Genomic DNA, 15,565 nt, shown 5'->3' with positions numbered 1-15,565 from the left:
AACATAAAGAAACAATAATAATGCGTGCGTAAATGGGTATAGATGAGAAGCAAGCCGATCCAAAAAATAGGTAAAGTGCCCCCTTGGTCTGAGGGGGGCCGGGCAGAGACTGCCCGAGAGAAAGCTTTGCGTGCTCATGCCATCGACACGAGACTGCTAAGACAATAAACACTAGACTGCCGCGATTATGCCGCGGATTCCTGATATACACGTCCAGATAAGTCGCAAATGATGAAGGTGCCATCTGTTGCCGGCGTATGTGTAAAGCGTGCCGCATTGGTCGTAAGCGGCGGGTTGAAGCGAAGAAGAGCCAGCAGCGCGAAAGGGTACGTGGCAAGCGAGCTTGCCCATGGGTCGAAGAGAGTACATCCGGCCGAGCGGGCTGGGTCCGAGACATCGAGGTCGGGGAGGTGACAGCTAAAGGAAGACGGCGCTGCGTCGTCGTTGACAAGCATTGACGTTGAAGCGAAGAACGGGTTGCTGCTGCTGGCTGGGTCGAAACGAAGGAATGCTACTGACGTGTAACCACAATCAGTACAGGAAAGTAGCCGCAACAACCGCGATGATGAGACCGGCAACAGCGCCACCACCCTGCTTGGCGCCTTCGTTCTCCTTCGAGGTGGTCGCGGGGGCGGACTCTTCCGTCTCGGTGGCGGCAGTCGGCTTAGAAGTCGTCACGTCGGAATCATCGGAATCAACAGACGTAGTCGTTGAGTTGTCGTTCTCGTGGAAGATACCGGGGATGACGGTGGCAGTTGCAGTCTTGGAGTGAGCAGAAGAAGCGGAGCTGGAGGGTTTGGCGCTTGAGCTCTTGGAGGTCGGAGCAACGGAAGAAGACGATGACGATGACGGGGTCGGCGTCGGCGTCGGCGTAGGCGTCGGCGTAGGAGTGGGAGTGGGAGTCGGAGTCGGCGTCGGGGACGGTGTAGACTTGGCCACCTTGATCTCGACCTTGTCATCCTTTTTTTCATCCGCATCCGAGTTGCTGCCACCAGAACCGTCCAGAGGGAAGACGACAATGCGGCCCTTCTTTCCCTTGGGGACAGTAACGACGCAGTACTTGGCGTTGCCAGCGCCAGTGCCAGCAAGGTTGCTGGTGACATCTCCAATTGCGCTGGAAGAGGGGTCGATTTCGCAAGGGGTACCGTTGCAACCACCTCCGGGGCATTCGATCCTGACGCCATAGGTTGGCTTCGTGCTGCTGAGGGCCGAACCCTCCCAGATGGGGTTGTAACCAAGAGTGACGAAAGTGCGCCCTTGGCTATCCTGGTTGGCGCCTGCAACGTAGGCAGCCCAGTTGCCGACAGCCTTTGATGAGTCACCCCAGATACAGCCCTCATCCGTAACACCAGGTGGGTTGACGTAGTAGCTAGCTGATGTTAGTTCTGACGTTTCTGCTCAAGGGCTTAAAATACTCACTGAGCACTTGTGCTGCACCAGTAGCTGGGGTCGGGAACAGCAAGGGTGATGGACTTGTCAATGACACTGGGAATGAGCATGGCCTCGTTGCCGGGTAGAACAGTCTGACAGAACGACAAGGTCTTGCCGCAATTGTTGTAGACCTCAACAGTTCCAGCGCCATCGACGCAGTAAGGTGAGTCCTTGAAGGGCTTCACGGCCTTGCCGTCAGATCCACAGTAGAGGCCACCGTTCTGAGTTGGTCAGCCATTGTATTTGAACGTGACGAGATGAGGCATGCTCACCATTGAAGACGGATACGTGTAGGACGAACCCGGCTCCCATTGCGCCATAACCTTGCCCGGCTTGCATGCAAACGGGCAGTAGCTTCCTTCAACGCAAGCCTGATCGGGACTCATAGCGAAGCCTTTGTTGGAGGCACCTGGCACGTTGACCAGATCGCCATCGCTGGGCAGACTACAGATAGCCTTGCCGTCGGAAGTCCTCTCCACGAGAGTCCTCTCGGCAAGCGTCTCAATCCTCTCGTTAGGGCCGAGACCTCTCTTCAACTGGTGAAGGTGGCGGTGAGAGCCATCATGCGCTTCAGCGGGCTGGGCGGACAGCAGAATCAAGGCCGAGCTGACGGCGGCCTGAATAGTAGAGAGCCTCATCTGGGAAGCGGGGTCTCGTCGAGAGTCGTGGTGGTATCCTCCAGAGATGAACCAGAAGCAAGAACCTAGTCTTGGGTAGTCGGCGCGTCGCGCAACGTGGTGAACAGTAGCGGTCGTTGTTTTGGCGTCCGGTTTCAGTGCTTTAACATCGAGACAGGGAAAATGAGCAGCAACAGCGCGCGCGCGTGTTGGATTCGTAGCGAACGTGGTTCCTTCAAAAGTCGAAGGATAGAGATAGCGAAAGTCGGTGTAAAGAGCGGAACGTCTCTAAGCAGAGACTGGGCAAGGCGTAAGGATGCGGTGCAAGGACAAGAGAGAGAAAGAGGAGAACGAGCGAGGGTGGAGGTGACAGGATGGGTCGACGATGAAATGAGCGAGAGAGCAATGATCCGGGGGTCGTCCATTCAGCCTGGGGACCTTTTGGCCGTCGGTCTACCTATAGGAGGGCCGTGGGTAAACTCAGAGACGATACAACCTTGCGCGCGATCCCCTCCCCCTGCTAGCCAAACATGTCAGAACGGGGAGGGAAAGCCACTGGTTCAACCAGGTCCCTCTGAGGGGCGGGCGCAAGGATTCTGGGCTGGTCATGGCGACATTGGGCGGTAGGTGAGTGGTGAAGCATGGCCGGGCCGGGGGGGCAGTCAAGCCTCGATGTTGAAGCTGGGCGTTGATGGAGCCAAGACCCAAGTGTGAGCCCAAGGATTCGAGGCCTTTGGGGGAAATGAGATTATGAAAATTGGCGCGGCCTCTCGACCTTGGACGAACTCGCCAATCAGACCCGGCCGTCATCTCGGCAAAGCTTGACTGGTGCTTCCAAGCAACCAATGAGGGACGCCGCGCTATCGAGCCGTTGCTACCGTCTGGAGCCAAACGAAATGAGCGCACAGGCCCCAGTGGGATCAAGGAGGCACTCCAGACTCCAGTACCTGCATAAGTGTGCATATTCCCGCACATTAGCTATGAGGTCATGCACAAATTAGAAGCCCACCATGCAGACTCGGTCTCTAATTGGTCCGCCCGTTGCCATCGGCCGCAAACCTTCTGCTGCTGCCAGTCGCTCAGCTGTAAAACCAGGAACAACACAAAAAAAAAAGACAGGGGAAGGGGGGAAACACCGCACCATTGCCATCACGCCGTTGGCCAGCGGGGGAGGGCGTTGCCGTTTTGGGCGGTCGATTAAGATGAGGCTTCTCACGCCACTGACTTTTTGAGCGCGAAGTGCACTCGGGTGCAGTCGAGGGACAAGTTGGTTTGTCGGTAACGTTGAAAGGTGATGAGACACCGCCGGTCGCAATGTCACACGCGCCTATCGTCATCCAATCTTAACCTTCAAGCTTAATTCCACGTTGACTGACATCGGTCAACGTGATGTGTACGACAGGTTGCGGTCACACGCACTCAGCCCGCTGAGGCTTCTCGCTCAGGACTCGAGATCTTTTCCTTTTTGTCTCTTTGTCCCTTTGCGTCTCGTTCAATTGCGGTTTTTGTTTTGCTTGTGTGCCTCCGCCACCTCCTGAGAACTGGGTATTCCCCTTTTGGGACGACAGACGAGGTGCAAAAAGGCCGCATGAATCACGCATTCCTTCTCTGCCCCTTTCCCCCGTTAGAGACACCCAACGGGATCCCGCCCGCGGTTGCCACCCTGGAATGCGGCAACGCGCCTTCTTCAGCACCCAGAACGCCACACGACTCCGGCGGTCTTGCTTACTGCTTCTGGAAGACCGAACTCACGATATCTGGAACAAGCTCCACCATGTCGCGGCCTACCTAGACAGCGCAGGAAAGTGGGCCGCTAGCCTGGTCACTCACCCCTTTCAAGCCAAGAGAGCCTGCTCGAGCCTCGAGTCGTCTTGCCCGTCGTTGTACCGCTTCACACCACATACCGAAACGTGCTTGTCCTTTTTCGAACCTCGTCAACCTCCTGCTCCAAACAGGCCGCCCCAGAAGGGGAAACTGTCATCTCTTCCACTTGCGAGTGCCTGTTGTTGAGCTTAGTCTCGCTGGCTGCAAAGTATGCAAGCGAGGGAGCACACCAAATCATGGCCAAAGTGGGCGTCTTGCATGAGCCTCATGTCCTGAGTCCTCCACCATCCTCAAACCACGTGTTCTGTGCTCTCTGGAAAGAGACCGAGCCAATTCTCCGACGGACGGATTTCCCAACAAGTGGTCTCCATACCTCATCAGCTTCTCCTACGTGAACGAGCCAACGGCAGAGGGGGTCCTGTCAGGCGTCAACAAAAGCGCCGAGGGCGATCTGGCGACTGTGCCCGTGCGATAGATCTGGGGACGGCACCCGTCGCCACGTCTGCCAAGGACGCTTTCGCCAGAGTAGGAGATTACGGATATGAATTGTGCGGGATTGTGCCAGAGTTGGCGTAGTCGTAGTTGCTGACTCGGCCGGCTTCATAGCTCTGCGATAGTCGGCTGCGCAATCTCCTCGTCAGCTTGGGCCATCACCAGCCTTCATTCCAACTCAAAAGGCTCAATTTTGTTGCCGTCCTCGCGCTGTTGAGGTTTTGAGGATGAGGCCATGTGCTTGTCGGGTGTGGTTCTGTTCTTGCACTAAATCTCCGAAGATCTTGCACCCGACTGACACCTTGTGTTTTCCGCTGATCATTTGCAGTAATTGGACACAAAAAGTTTTCACTCTCAATCTTCTGCCCCTCAAGCGGGAATTTTGTCCCAGCTACATCGTACTGCGTCTGCTAGGTATATAGTTCGCTTGGTTTGATGAGATGGAGCGTGCTCTACTCCGCGCGGAACACAACCCGACAAGCTACCCCGGGTATTATCTGATTACTTAAGAATGAGATTGTACCACTACTCAAAGCTTGTCGGTTGACCCGAGCTACTTGATCGTCCTCTTTAATATTGCAATCGAGTGGATTATTAGTCAGTCGTTGTGGACTCTTTGATCTTGACCTGCAGGCAGTTAGAGCTGGATGACCTAGCTGCTATCGGTGCCGTTGGCTTCTTACGTTCCAACCTGTGGAATGTCAAACAGGGGACTGCGCATTGCATAGGTGAGAGTGGTTTTTTCCACGTTCACAGCAGGCGAGCCTTGCCATTCGCTGGCTTCCAATCGTGGTACCGACTACGCACTTTTTCAGACATGTAGATCAAGTCGTGTTGTGGTTATTCCGTCTAATTGCCCTTAAGGTTCGACGCCCAGCTTGTGGCACTGGCCGTTCCGTAGATCTTGTGACAGGCTAATCACTAAACCAGCTACTCACCAGGCGTACGAGGCTTGTATCATGTCTTCCCAGAAGAGACCCGTTTCGACATCGTCTACTCGCCAGTAGACATCAATGAAAGCACGCTGCCCCCCCAGTCCGAAAGGCAGTCCAAAGACTTTTGAAACAAAGTCTAATCTGCCGCTTTTGACTACCCTAAAGCCCTGTTTCTAGTCCGGCCAATCTTCAGACCCCTCAACGATGCCACCGTCCTTAATAGCACAGCTGCCCTAGGCGAGGCGCTCAAGAACCGGCAACCGTTCGTGACCGAAAATCCAGACGGTTCCAAGAAATTCCAACCCATGGCCTCGCTGCCCGCCACCTACCCCCTCCTCTCCTACCATCACGACATCCGTCGGCATCTTTCAAGACTTCCTCAAGGTTAGCAACAGGATAACAGAGCTGCACGACTTCAACTAGGCCGAGGTCGACGGGCCCAAGCGCGCGAGCGTCACTAAGTGTCACTACCGTAACAAGGAGTGCAAGCGCTGGCCGTACTTGTTTGTGACTGAGGCGCCAAAGCCGTCTATTGAAGCACAGGAGAAGCCCTCTGTCACACTTGGTGAGGCCCCTGTGTGCTATTTACGAGTACCTTCTTGTCTTGCAGGAAGAGAGAATATACGCGACAGAGGCGACGGCGGTCATGAGACTGGGATGATAGATGTAGAGTAGTTTGAACGTGATTGTAACTTTTGTTAAAAATAAATCCAAGCGAGATGGCAAGTTGGTAATGTAAACGATATAGTCTAGAACGTTTTGCCGTTTCAATATGATCAAAGTTGTTGTAACGGCTTTTCATGGTCCCGAAGAGTGCAATGTAGATCGATCGCATGATAAACAGTCTTGACAATCTAAGATTTTGCTCGGCGCCAGAAAGTTTTAGCATAAGAGGGACGCTAACAGCTTCACTATACTTGGAAAGAAAAAAAAAAGAAAAAAAAGAAGGATTGGTGGGTAGTGTTTGGCTCAGAGGTCGCAAGCACACAACCAGCCTTCACTTCGCTCACTCTTCGGAAAGCAGAAACAGGAAACAGTACCTCAATTTACGCGATGAAAAGCAGTGTTGCAACAATTCGAATTAAGCAATTCTAGCGAACGTCTGCTAGTCGTTGTAGAGGGACTATGATCTATAGATATCAGCCAAGCTCGACCTTATCTCGGGGCACGTAAGAAGGCAACTCCAACATCATCAGTAAGAGACAAGCGCCGACTTTGTTGTCTTGATAACGCGGATAGACCAACCATTACCATCCACTGGGGGATGCTTGTGTTCTTTTGACAGCGGTTCATGGTTGCTGGTCTGTTAGCGAGGAAGCTGACATTACCCTGGAGCAGTTTTATGCTTGGTAAGTCTTATATTCTCTGTGCCTTCGTCTGTATTGCCGACTAGTTTATCTAAGAACCTCATGTCGCGGTGCAAGACGACTGCTAGATAAACTTCTGGGTTGGTTAAACTTTCTGTATCAGAGTCTCTTTACAGACGTCTAGTGCGCGTATTTCTTAGTTGTTTTTGAGGGAGAAGCATTGCTGTCTGCTTTGATTCCCTTCTTGCGGTATTGATTAGACTGCTGGATAGTGGTTGGCTCATTACGCCAAGATGCGTGTTCTACCAAGCATAAGGCTAAATTTCCTATTTGTGGTGACCTGACTTGTTTTTTCCATTTTTTGAGCATGGTACTACTTTATCGTTGACTATTACAAATTGTTCTGAGATTCGCTGGGGTAAGGCCAACTGACGCGGTGCTTAATTTGGTGTCTTTGTAAGACGGATCGACATTTTACAGCGCTACCTTAAGCAAGCTATGATTCGAAGAAGAGCCTTGAAACTTTGGACATGTTTGAGACGGTATATTTTGAAAATCAACTTGCAAATTGTATGTAGAAAGCAGAGAACCCTTCTCTTCTTCTACTGTAGCATATTAACTGCGTTAGCCCATCCTGTAGCGCCAGTCTGCTGCCTATTTGAGGCAACAGGGAACGAGACGGCTATGCTGTGCTTGATCCACCAATAAAAAGGTCTCCCAAATTAGAAGAAGCAGAGTTGTTTCCCCCTTGCTGCGTTTACCTCTCAATTACCCGCCGGGTGCAGGTTGATCTGGTAGAGCCCTTGCTGACTCGAGGCCATGTGGTCGACTTGCCTCCTATGCAGCAACTCTTGTTTACTCTACCTAACCCAGCCCAACTTGGTTACTATTGCATTCGACTCTTGGCAACCTACCTCCCCTTGAACGACCCTTGCCAATCATGACAACTCTCGGAGGCGGCAATCCCTTCCTAGGCCGTGGCGGTATGGGCCGTGCTGGTCGCATTCGCAGCCTGAAGTATAACACGATGCCCATAATAGACCACGCAGATAACCCAGCCCACATCTTTTTTCTGGCGCAAGACTCCCGTCCCTTTCTGCCCCCTCTCTACAGTTTCTCTGTCTACTTCACGCATGACACAGCATCGCCAGTCGTGGTCGACACAGACGCCCTGGCGAGGACCATTTGGGGCAGGAGCCCGGTCAACTTCCGTTTGGAGCTGTACTTCCTCTCCGGCGGTTCCTGAGACGACTGCATCGCGCACTACCGCCGCGAGAAGGCCGTGCGGGGCGACTATACGCCGCAGGTGGAAGCAGGCAGCGCCCTGCCCGCAGACAACGAAGATTGGGACAAGGAAGAGACGAAGAGAAGATCCGACGGGGAGGCGTCGCTACCTGGCCTGGTTCCAAGTTATCGCAATGGGGGGACAGACATCCACCATGGCCTTCTTTACATCATCGAAGGGCCGACATGTCCAACGGACGGGCAGAAGGTGCGTCGTGTGCTGTTTGATGCCATCACCCAGGACGAGTGGGACACGTTGCTGAGATCCTATGGTAATGAGCCTGGGGAGCAAGTCCAGTCGGTCGCCGAGACCGACGTGCTGACGCTCGAGGAGACGGGCAGCAGGATGTCGATGGACGCGCACTCCAAGATGGAGAACGTGACGAACGAGCCGTGGCAGAAGGCTGTGGCGCATAACTGGACTTTGTGGTAGGAAGCCAGCTACGGTCTCGGGATTTTTTGTTTCTGTATGAAGCGGCGCTGGAAAGGCGATGCACCTGGCTCTAGTAGTTCTCGAATGGAGTCCTGCGGGAATCGCCTCGTTATCATTGACCCTTCACTTCTCTCTCTCTGCTTGTAACGTTGCAGAGAAAGAACAATATTCATGTGTATCATGAAAAAGCGGCGGGTTCCAAAATGATGAACGTAGGGCATAGTTGGCTTTCGACCAGGTGTTGAGACGCTGTATGTTGTTCAGGATGACAACTCCATCATTAGCATGATGAGCTATCAAGACACTAATCAAGGCCAGCGGGAAGGCACACTATGTAACCAACCCGCGAAATCAGCCGGTGGCTATGACTGGTGCGACTGCATGAAAACGTCGACGTTACATTCCTTGTGATCCGACTGCACCACTCAAGATTCGCAAAGGCAGCACACGCCTCTTTATACATGAGACATGCCGTTTTGCTGGGCCGGCTAATATTCTTCAGCTTTAGCTCGTCTCAACACACGCAGCCGTCAAAGAATCGTCAAAGATTGTTTTAAGAAGAGGCGATGCCCAGCCTGGCTGCCAAGCTGATCCGTGAGTCCAATCGAGTTAAATATGCTCCAGACCGAGACTGTCTGTCTGCTGGAAATCTCAATGCAAACCATATGTGACTCTACCTACATATGACTCGTCTTTTTATTGATTGTGAAACTTGATACCGCGCCTTCCGTCTTCGATGCATGAGTCCCGAGTAGATAGCGCTTCCTCGGTTAGGAAGAGGTTTTGACAGCAATGCCGCGAATATAGTCACAACCAGACGTTGACTAGTTCATATAAGTGGCCAAAAAGGCATGCGCAGATTTAATCCCTGACCTCACATCGTTGCACGTCTCTTCGAGAGGTCGACACCCCCGGGTACCTACATGAAGTTCCGAAATAGGCATGCCGAGGAATTGGAGATGAAAATCTTGGCTCGAAATCTCCAATGTCTCTGCAAGAGCCGGCTTGGGAGATTGACTTCAGCCAACCACCAGGCACTGACCATGACATTTCCCAATTGGTGCGCACATCAGATCCAAGTCCGTTGAGACAAACGACGCCACCTTTAGGATGAACGGCTCACGGACAGAACCGTACGGCATTCGTGCCGATCGCCAACGTGGAGATAAGTATCGTCCGAGGTTGCGTCGACGAATTGGAGTCTCGAGGCGTCGCTCGGATCTGCACCCTACCTGCATGCGATGTTGTCATAACCCCAACAACCCCACGTTCGAGATCGGCGAGAATGCCGCTCTGCTGTCGTAGCGTGCGTATCAGAGCCTTCGGTAGTCCATTTTCCGAAGCTTGAAGCCATGCGACAGCTTCCCCTCATTTTCCATCCCCGCCTTCTTCCCCATGGGGAAGCGGAACCTTTTTATACAAGAGGGTATCCCCGAGCTCTTTTCATAGGGAAGCTCATCCAGGTCGTTCCTCGCTCATCATCACATCCTACACCTTGTCCTACTACCCGCAAAAGGGGCTCACCGTCGAGATGGACACCACTAAGCCAAGCATCGAACAGGACGAGAACGTTGTCAAGGGCGACACCGCCAGCCTCAAGCCCACGGCCTCGAACCCAACTCCTGTGGAATGGGCGCAGCACTTCACCAGCCAAGACGAGGCATGGCACAAGAACATGGACAAGACCCTCTTGAAGCGCGTGGACCGGCGTCTCATGCCGACGCTCGTAGTCATGGTGAGAATGCCTCCAATTTCCCTCTCCGAAGCAAACAGTCTAATCAAAGAGCCCAGTACCTCCTCAACTTCCTCGACCGCTCCAACCTCGCCCAGGCCCGTCAGGGAACACTCGAACGAGACCTGGGCATGACGGGCACCGACTTCAATCTCGCAACCTCCATCTTCTTCGTCGGCTACCTCCTCATGCAGCTCCCCTCGAACCTGCTCCTGACGCGCGTCAAGCCGTCCTTTTACCTCGCGGCATCGTGCTGCCTGTGGGGCGTCGTGTCGACATGCAACGCCGCGGCGGACAACTTTACGCATCTCATCGTGATCCGCTTCTTCCTCGGCTTCGTCGAGGCGCCGTTCTTCCCCGGCGCCGTGTTCCTCATGAGCTCGTGGTACACGCGCGCCGAGCTGACCCGCCGGATCGCATATCTTTACGCCGGGAATGCGCTGGCGAACATGTTTGGCGGCCTGCTTGGCGCAGGCATCCTTAGCGGGCTGGAGGGAGACCTGGGGATCGCGGGATGGCGATGGCTTTTCATCATTGTGCGTCCCGCCCCTTTTCCAAACCACACGCGGCGTCTTCGTCACTGACATCTTGAGCAGGAAGGCGTAGTAGCCATTGCATTCGCCCTCGTCGCCATGTGGATTCTGCCCGACTACCCCCACACGACAAAGTGGCTGACGAACGAGGAGCGCGCGTACGCCGCCTGGCGTCTGATCGAAGACATCCAAGAGGCCGACACGTACGGCGAGCAGGGCATCATGGACGGCGTCAAGATGGCGGTGCGCGACTACCGCCTGTACATCTTCGTCCTGATGCAGCACGTCAGTTTGATATCGCAGACGTTCCAGTACTTCTTTCCGACCATCGTCGGCACGCTGGGGTACGGCAAGATTACCAGCTATGGCTCACTGCTCCCGCGTGGGTAAGTTGAAATGGGCATCGTGTTGTACTTTGAACTCGGCTGACTTGAAACCACAGGCCGCGACGTTTCTCATCTCACTTTGCGTTACCTGGTCTTCGGCAAGGACAAAGGACCGTTCGCTCCACATTGTTTGCCTCACACTCCTTTCGGCCGTTGGCAACGCCATCGCCACGGGATCGACCAACGTCGGAGCCCGCTACTTTGCCATGTTCCTCATGCCTATGGGCGCCATCTCTGCATGTAAGCTCTCACTTTCCTCTTTCATCTTCGAATCCACTCGCTGACCCAGCGAACTCGTAGACCAAATCATTGTGTCATGGGTAGCAAACTCCTTCCCCCGCCCCCTCGTCAAGAGGTCCGCCTGCATCGCCATCGCCAACATGATCGGCAACACGGCGACCATCTACGGCAGCTACCTGTACCCCAGCAGCACGGGCCCGCAGTACATCCCCGGCGGCAGCGCCAACACGGCCATCTGTGTCCTGGTCGCCGTGCTCGCGCTGGTGCTGCGGTACCTGCACAAGTGGGAGAACAAAAAGCTGGAGAGGGCGGAGCTGGACGCGGCGGTCTTGGCAGAGAGCGGCGAGAAGCTCCCCGTTGACTTGAAACAGGAGAAGAGGGCTGCTGGTTTTAGATACATTTACTAGAGCAGTGGGACGCGCGGGGAGAGCCGCGGTCAGAGATAGTAATGGGTTGAGAGAATGAGGTGTGGTGGAAGCTACACAAAATGAAACTATATAAGATTTATACGTGGCGCGCGCTCAGTATTCGGCATCTCATGTTGCGTCTTATTCGGAGGGAACTATGTTCTGCAGCTCACTGCTTTGCTGAAGGATGATTCTCATAGCCCAAACTGTGAACATAGTCGAAAGGCGGATTTTCTGAACACCTAAACGCGGCCAGACTATCAGCTCAATGTTTCGAGCACCGATGACTGTGGACTGGGTCATAGGCAGTTCGCATTTGACCATTTGTGATCTTCCATTCTTCTGAGCCGGACCATTTGTGCCCGTCCTGCCGTGCATCTGGAGTGTCAACCCATGACAGACATTCTCAACTGTTAGAGCCTTGACTGTATCACAGCCTCGAGCTTGGAGTAAAGTAGGAAAGCAAAACTAGAAAGTTTTGTAACAGTGGGGCCATGTTAGTCAGGTAACATATGAGGCCGCATAGATAATGTAAGTGAATATCCCCTATACTGTGATCACTGAAAATACCGAGGAACACGATGCCTTTGCCTCCAAAGTGAGTCTTGGGGGGGTTTTATTGCGTATGTACGGGGTGATTTCTTTGAAGGCTGCTTCTGTCCTCATCCAGCATGCCACGACATGCCGGGCAGGTAGAAGAGTGAAGGTGAAGAGAAAGACCAAACAAGAACGCGGATGCAAAGCCTATACCCATGCCATGAACCAATTCAAACAAGATACCCACCCACCAAAAAAGAAACGCCGTGCTATGCAAATCATAATCCATCAACAAGCCCCCTCCCCCATCTATTACCGACTTGGTACTCTATGCACTGCCTCGCACATGTCTTCTTACAGGGAGCGCTTCTTGATGTTGCACTTCTTCAGGCACTCGTCAACGCCGAGAGCAATGCTGGCGGGAATGGCCTTGCGGACGCGGTCAATGTCCTCGCCGGCAATGCTCTGCCCAAAGGTAGCGGCGATCAAGTCGTCGCTGAAGGCAAAGGTGCTGTCGGCGACCTGGCCCGTGCCAAAGTCCTCGGCGGCGAAGCTCGCGACGAAGACGGCGTCGTCGCAGTCCGGGTTGAACTGGCTGTGGATGGAGCCCTGGTAGAAGGGCGTCATCTGGTAGGGGCCCAGCTCGGTGCGGATGACGCGGCGGGTCTTGCCGTCCGCGGCCAGGACGACGCCGTTCTCGGGGGTCATCTCGGTGATGAGGCGACCCTCAACCACGATCTGGAGCTCGGCGGAACGCGGGTGGACGTGCAGAGTGTTCATACCACATGGACCAATACGGCCCAATGCCATCGCGGAGCCAGTGCCGACGAGGGCTGGGAAGGTCTTGCGGTTCGCGGCGATGAGCTCGCCACCTTTGCCGGGGTTGGCCTGGGGCTGGTTGAAGTCGAAGACGAACTGCTTGTCGTCAGGGAGGAGCTTGAAGCGGTCGGCGGCGCTGTGGGTCTGTCAGTGGGGTTCTCGGGTCCAAGAGTACGTGCTAGTAGACTCACGTGTCGGCGAGGAAGAGTTGTTGGGTCAGAGACAGCGCGGGAGCGGGAGTGGAAGTGGAAGCGGGAGCCTGCTCGGTGCGGGTGCTGCTGTAGGGCGCGGCGAGAGCCGAAGAGGCAAAGGCCAAGATGGTGGCGGCGGCGGCAGGACTGAAGTGCATCTTGTCTGATTTTTGTTGGATGATTATTGCTTACGAGGCAAGGAGGTACGCTGATGTTGATGGAGATCCCGAGACAGAGACGTAAGGAAATGAAAAGACGAAAAGAGACGAGAGACGATAGGAAACTATAGACTAGGTCTTGTGTGCTTGCTGTGTGATGAGATGCAAAAAGGAAGACATCATCAAAGCGGGATGCGAGGCATTGATATATACTCAAAGAGGGCTGCATCCATCCACGGGGGATGGGATGGATGCCGGGATGGTGCAGATGTGTGAGTAGGCTATTTTGGATTTCTTCAACCCAAGCCATGCATCGTCGACCAACACAAGTCGTGGACTGCGTGGGGGCTGAGTGCAGGTCAATGGTTTAGACAGGACAGCCAGCGGACGGCCGCCATCTCATCCAAGCCATGACTGGGCACTGCGAGATGCCGTGGCAGGCGTGCACTGCTAACGAGATTCGTCTCCGGGTATTGTGTCGTCCGAAATGAGTTGCTTGGGCAGACAGGCAAGACCTGGTGCAGCCGGGCTCCCGTCAGCACTAGCTCTGCGTCACTGGTCTTCGAGAACCCCTTGCCAGGCCGCAGTCTTGAACGGTTCGAGGTCGTTGATAGGCCCAGCCATTGTTCGTTTCGTCCAGATTGGCTTGGAGGTGGGAAGGAATGAATGTTTCCTGCGGCCCTTGGCCTAATGAGGCTTGGTGGGGAGCGCACCTCCCACGAACCCCTGTCTCCGCCCGGCGCTTGATTGGCCCTCCAGCTTCTCGGAGACTGCCATGCCCGGCCTTTGGCGGGCAGTGCAAGCAACCATCGGCGCTTGTTTTTGTTTCTTTGGCACTCTGCCGCCTAAAAATAATGACGGCGAAAACAAATTAGGCGCATGTTGTACTACCTATTTCGTTCCAACACACAGCGACAATACCCCCAACCCACGCCGCACGCGACTGTTCTTTTTTGTTTCCTCCACCCCTGCGCCCGGGCCGGACAAGGGATCGCTAGCTGTGAGTAACAGGGTCGCAACCCGGCCAATCCTTGATCTACGCCTCGCGGATCAGTAACACTCCGAGACCTATGACGGCCACGTGGAGGCGCGCTAGAACCCAACGTTGGGCGGGTGCCTGTCTCGTTGACCTTTGAGGCCTCTGTTATACGGCGCTTAATCGGCTACGCGGATGCTGTCACTAGCACGATTCCCACGCCAACTTGGCGCAGCCACGACAGTGGTACTCCGAGACCGCAACAGAGACGCAATCGTGGTCTATTCATCTGGCATTGTGCCCACTGGCAAACTACGGCCGCCTACTTCTTGACTCGACCAGGAGAGTTTGAACGGTGCACAAACAATATCCCGGACCCTCCGCCGACTCAACAATAGTCGAGCTTGATCAGCACGATCGGTAATGATGCGGGGATGACCAACTTGCAGAGCTACAGAATTGCAGCACCCCTCTTTCCAACTGACGTGAGGCGGAGCCAGCGGGAGATTGACTACCATAGTCGTCAGCATTCTGTATGCCATTCGTCCACATCACCACACAGCAACTCATGGCGAGGCGTAGGTATTTGAGCCAGTCATGTGCAGGCTATGAACACACCGCCCAGCACGCACAGCTTGTGCAAACAGCAGCGGACGCAATATGTCGGTCTGCGGTCCGCCTCTCGGACGTCCACAGGAAAGGATTCCACGTCAGCGGAACCAAGTGCCGCAGGGCTGGGTCGGAGCAAGTCTTTGCCGAGACTAGCGCATCCAACACTAGATGAGAGACTGATTCCTCCGGAAGTCGGCTAACAAAGTGGAACGACTTGCTTCCTGCTCGGCATGAGATTCGGTGTTTACTGTAGCCTGGACCGGCGATTTGGTGCTTGTTGCTGCGCTCTCGGTGGTTTAATGATTATTATCAGCGAGTTCCTTTGTTGTTGCGCCGGAAGGAAAACACCATCCCGTCTTGACTTCAACAACTTTCTTGTCGAAGGATCCAACAAACCCAAGCATGAAAGGTGGCACATGGAGCCATGAACAGCCAGAATCCCCGTGTTAAGGAAAGACTCGATCTTCATAGAAAGGCGTCGATATGCAAATCACGTGGACCTGCTCGACAAATTCAAGAACATCTCCGCTCTTCCATCTCTGCGTTGACTTGTCAAAATGCTAAGTTTCCGCGTGAGTAGGAATAGTCTCATTTTTAGGTGTGACGGGCCCCCTCCAAATGATAAGGATACAGCCCGCTTAGAATCGTACT

General features: G+C 54.2%; 3 protein-coding genes across 3 annotated transcripts; 1 reads left to right on the top strand and 2 right to left on the bottom strand.

Annotated features, from left to right (window-relative positions):
* Nucleotides 1–531: 531 nt before the first annotated feature.
* ColSpa_08810 (putative secreted beta-glucosidase) lies at nt 532–2,069 on the bottom strand (the record flags this gene model as incomplete). The annotated part of the gene is made up of 3 exons (XM_049275022.1): nt 532–1,369; nt 1,420–1,652; nt 1,704–2,069. The coding sequence occupies 3 exons, from the start codon at nt 2,067–2,069 to the stop codon at nt 532–534; spliced, it is 1,437 nt and encodes a 478-aa protein (XP_049130979.1).
* A 7,785-nt stretch (nt 2,070–9,854) lies between these two features.
* ColSpa_08809 (putative transporter) lies at nt 9,855–11,621 on the top strand (the record flags this gene model as incomplete). Its single annotated transcript, XM_049275021.1, has 5 exons — nt 9,855–10,058; nt 10,115–10,591; nt 10,652–10,974; nt 11,078–11,214; nt 11,275–11,621. 5 exons carry the CDS (start codon nt 9,855–9,857, stop codon nt 11,619–11,621), a joined length of 1,488 nt encoding a protein of 495 aa, XP_049130978.1.
* An 891-nt stretch (nt 11,622–12,512) lies between these two features.
* Nucleotides 12,513–13,326, bottom strand: ColSpa_08808 (spherulin-1B; the record flags this gene model as incomplete). Its single annotated transcript, XM_049275020.1, has 2 exons — nt 12,513–13,113; nt 13,169–13,326. 2 exons carry the CDS (start codon nt 13,324–13,326, stop codon nt 12,513–12,515), a joined length of 759 nt encoding a protein of 252 aa, XP_049130977.1.
* Nucleotides 13,327–15,565: the final 2,239 nt, after the last annotated feature.

Source organism: Colletotrichum spaethianum, assembly GCF_022836535.1.
Source record: "Colletotrichum spaethianum MAFF 239500 DNA, contig24, whole genome shotgun sequence".
NCBI lineage: Eukaryota > Fungi > Ascomycota > Sordariomycetes > Glomerellales > Glomerellaceae > Colletotrichum > Colletotrichum spaethianum.
This window is presented reverse-complemented; position numbering and strand designations above follow the sequence as displayed.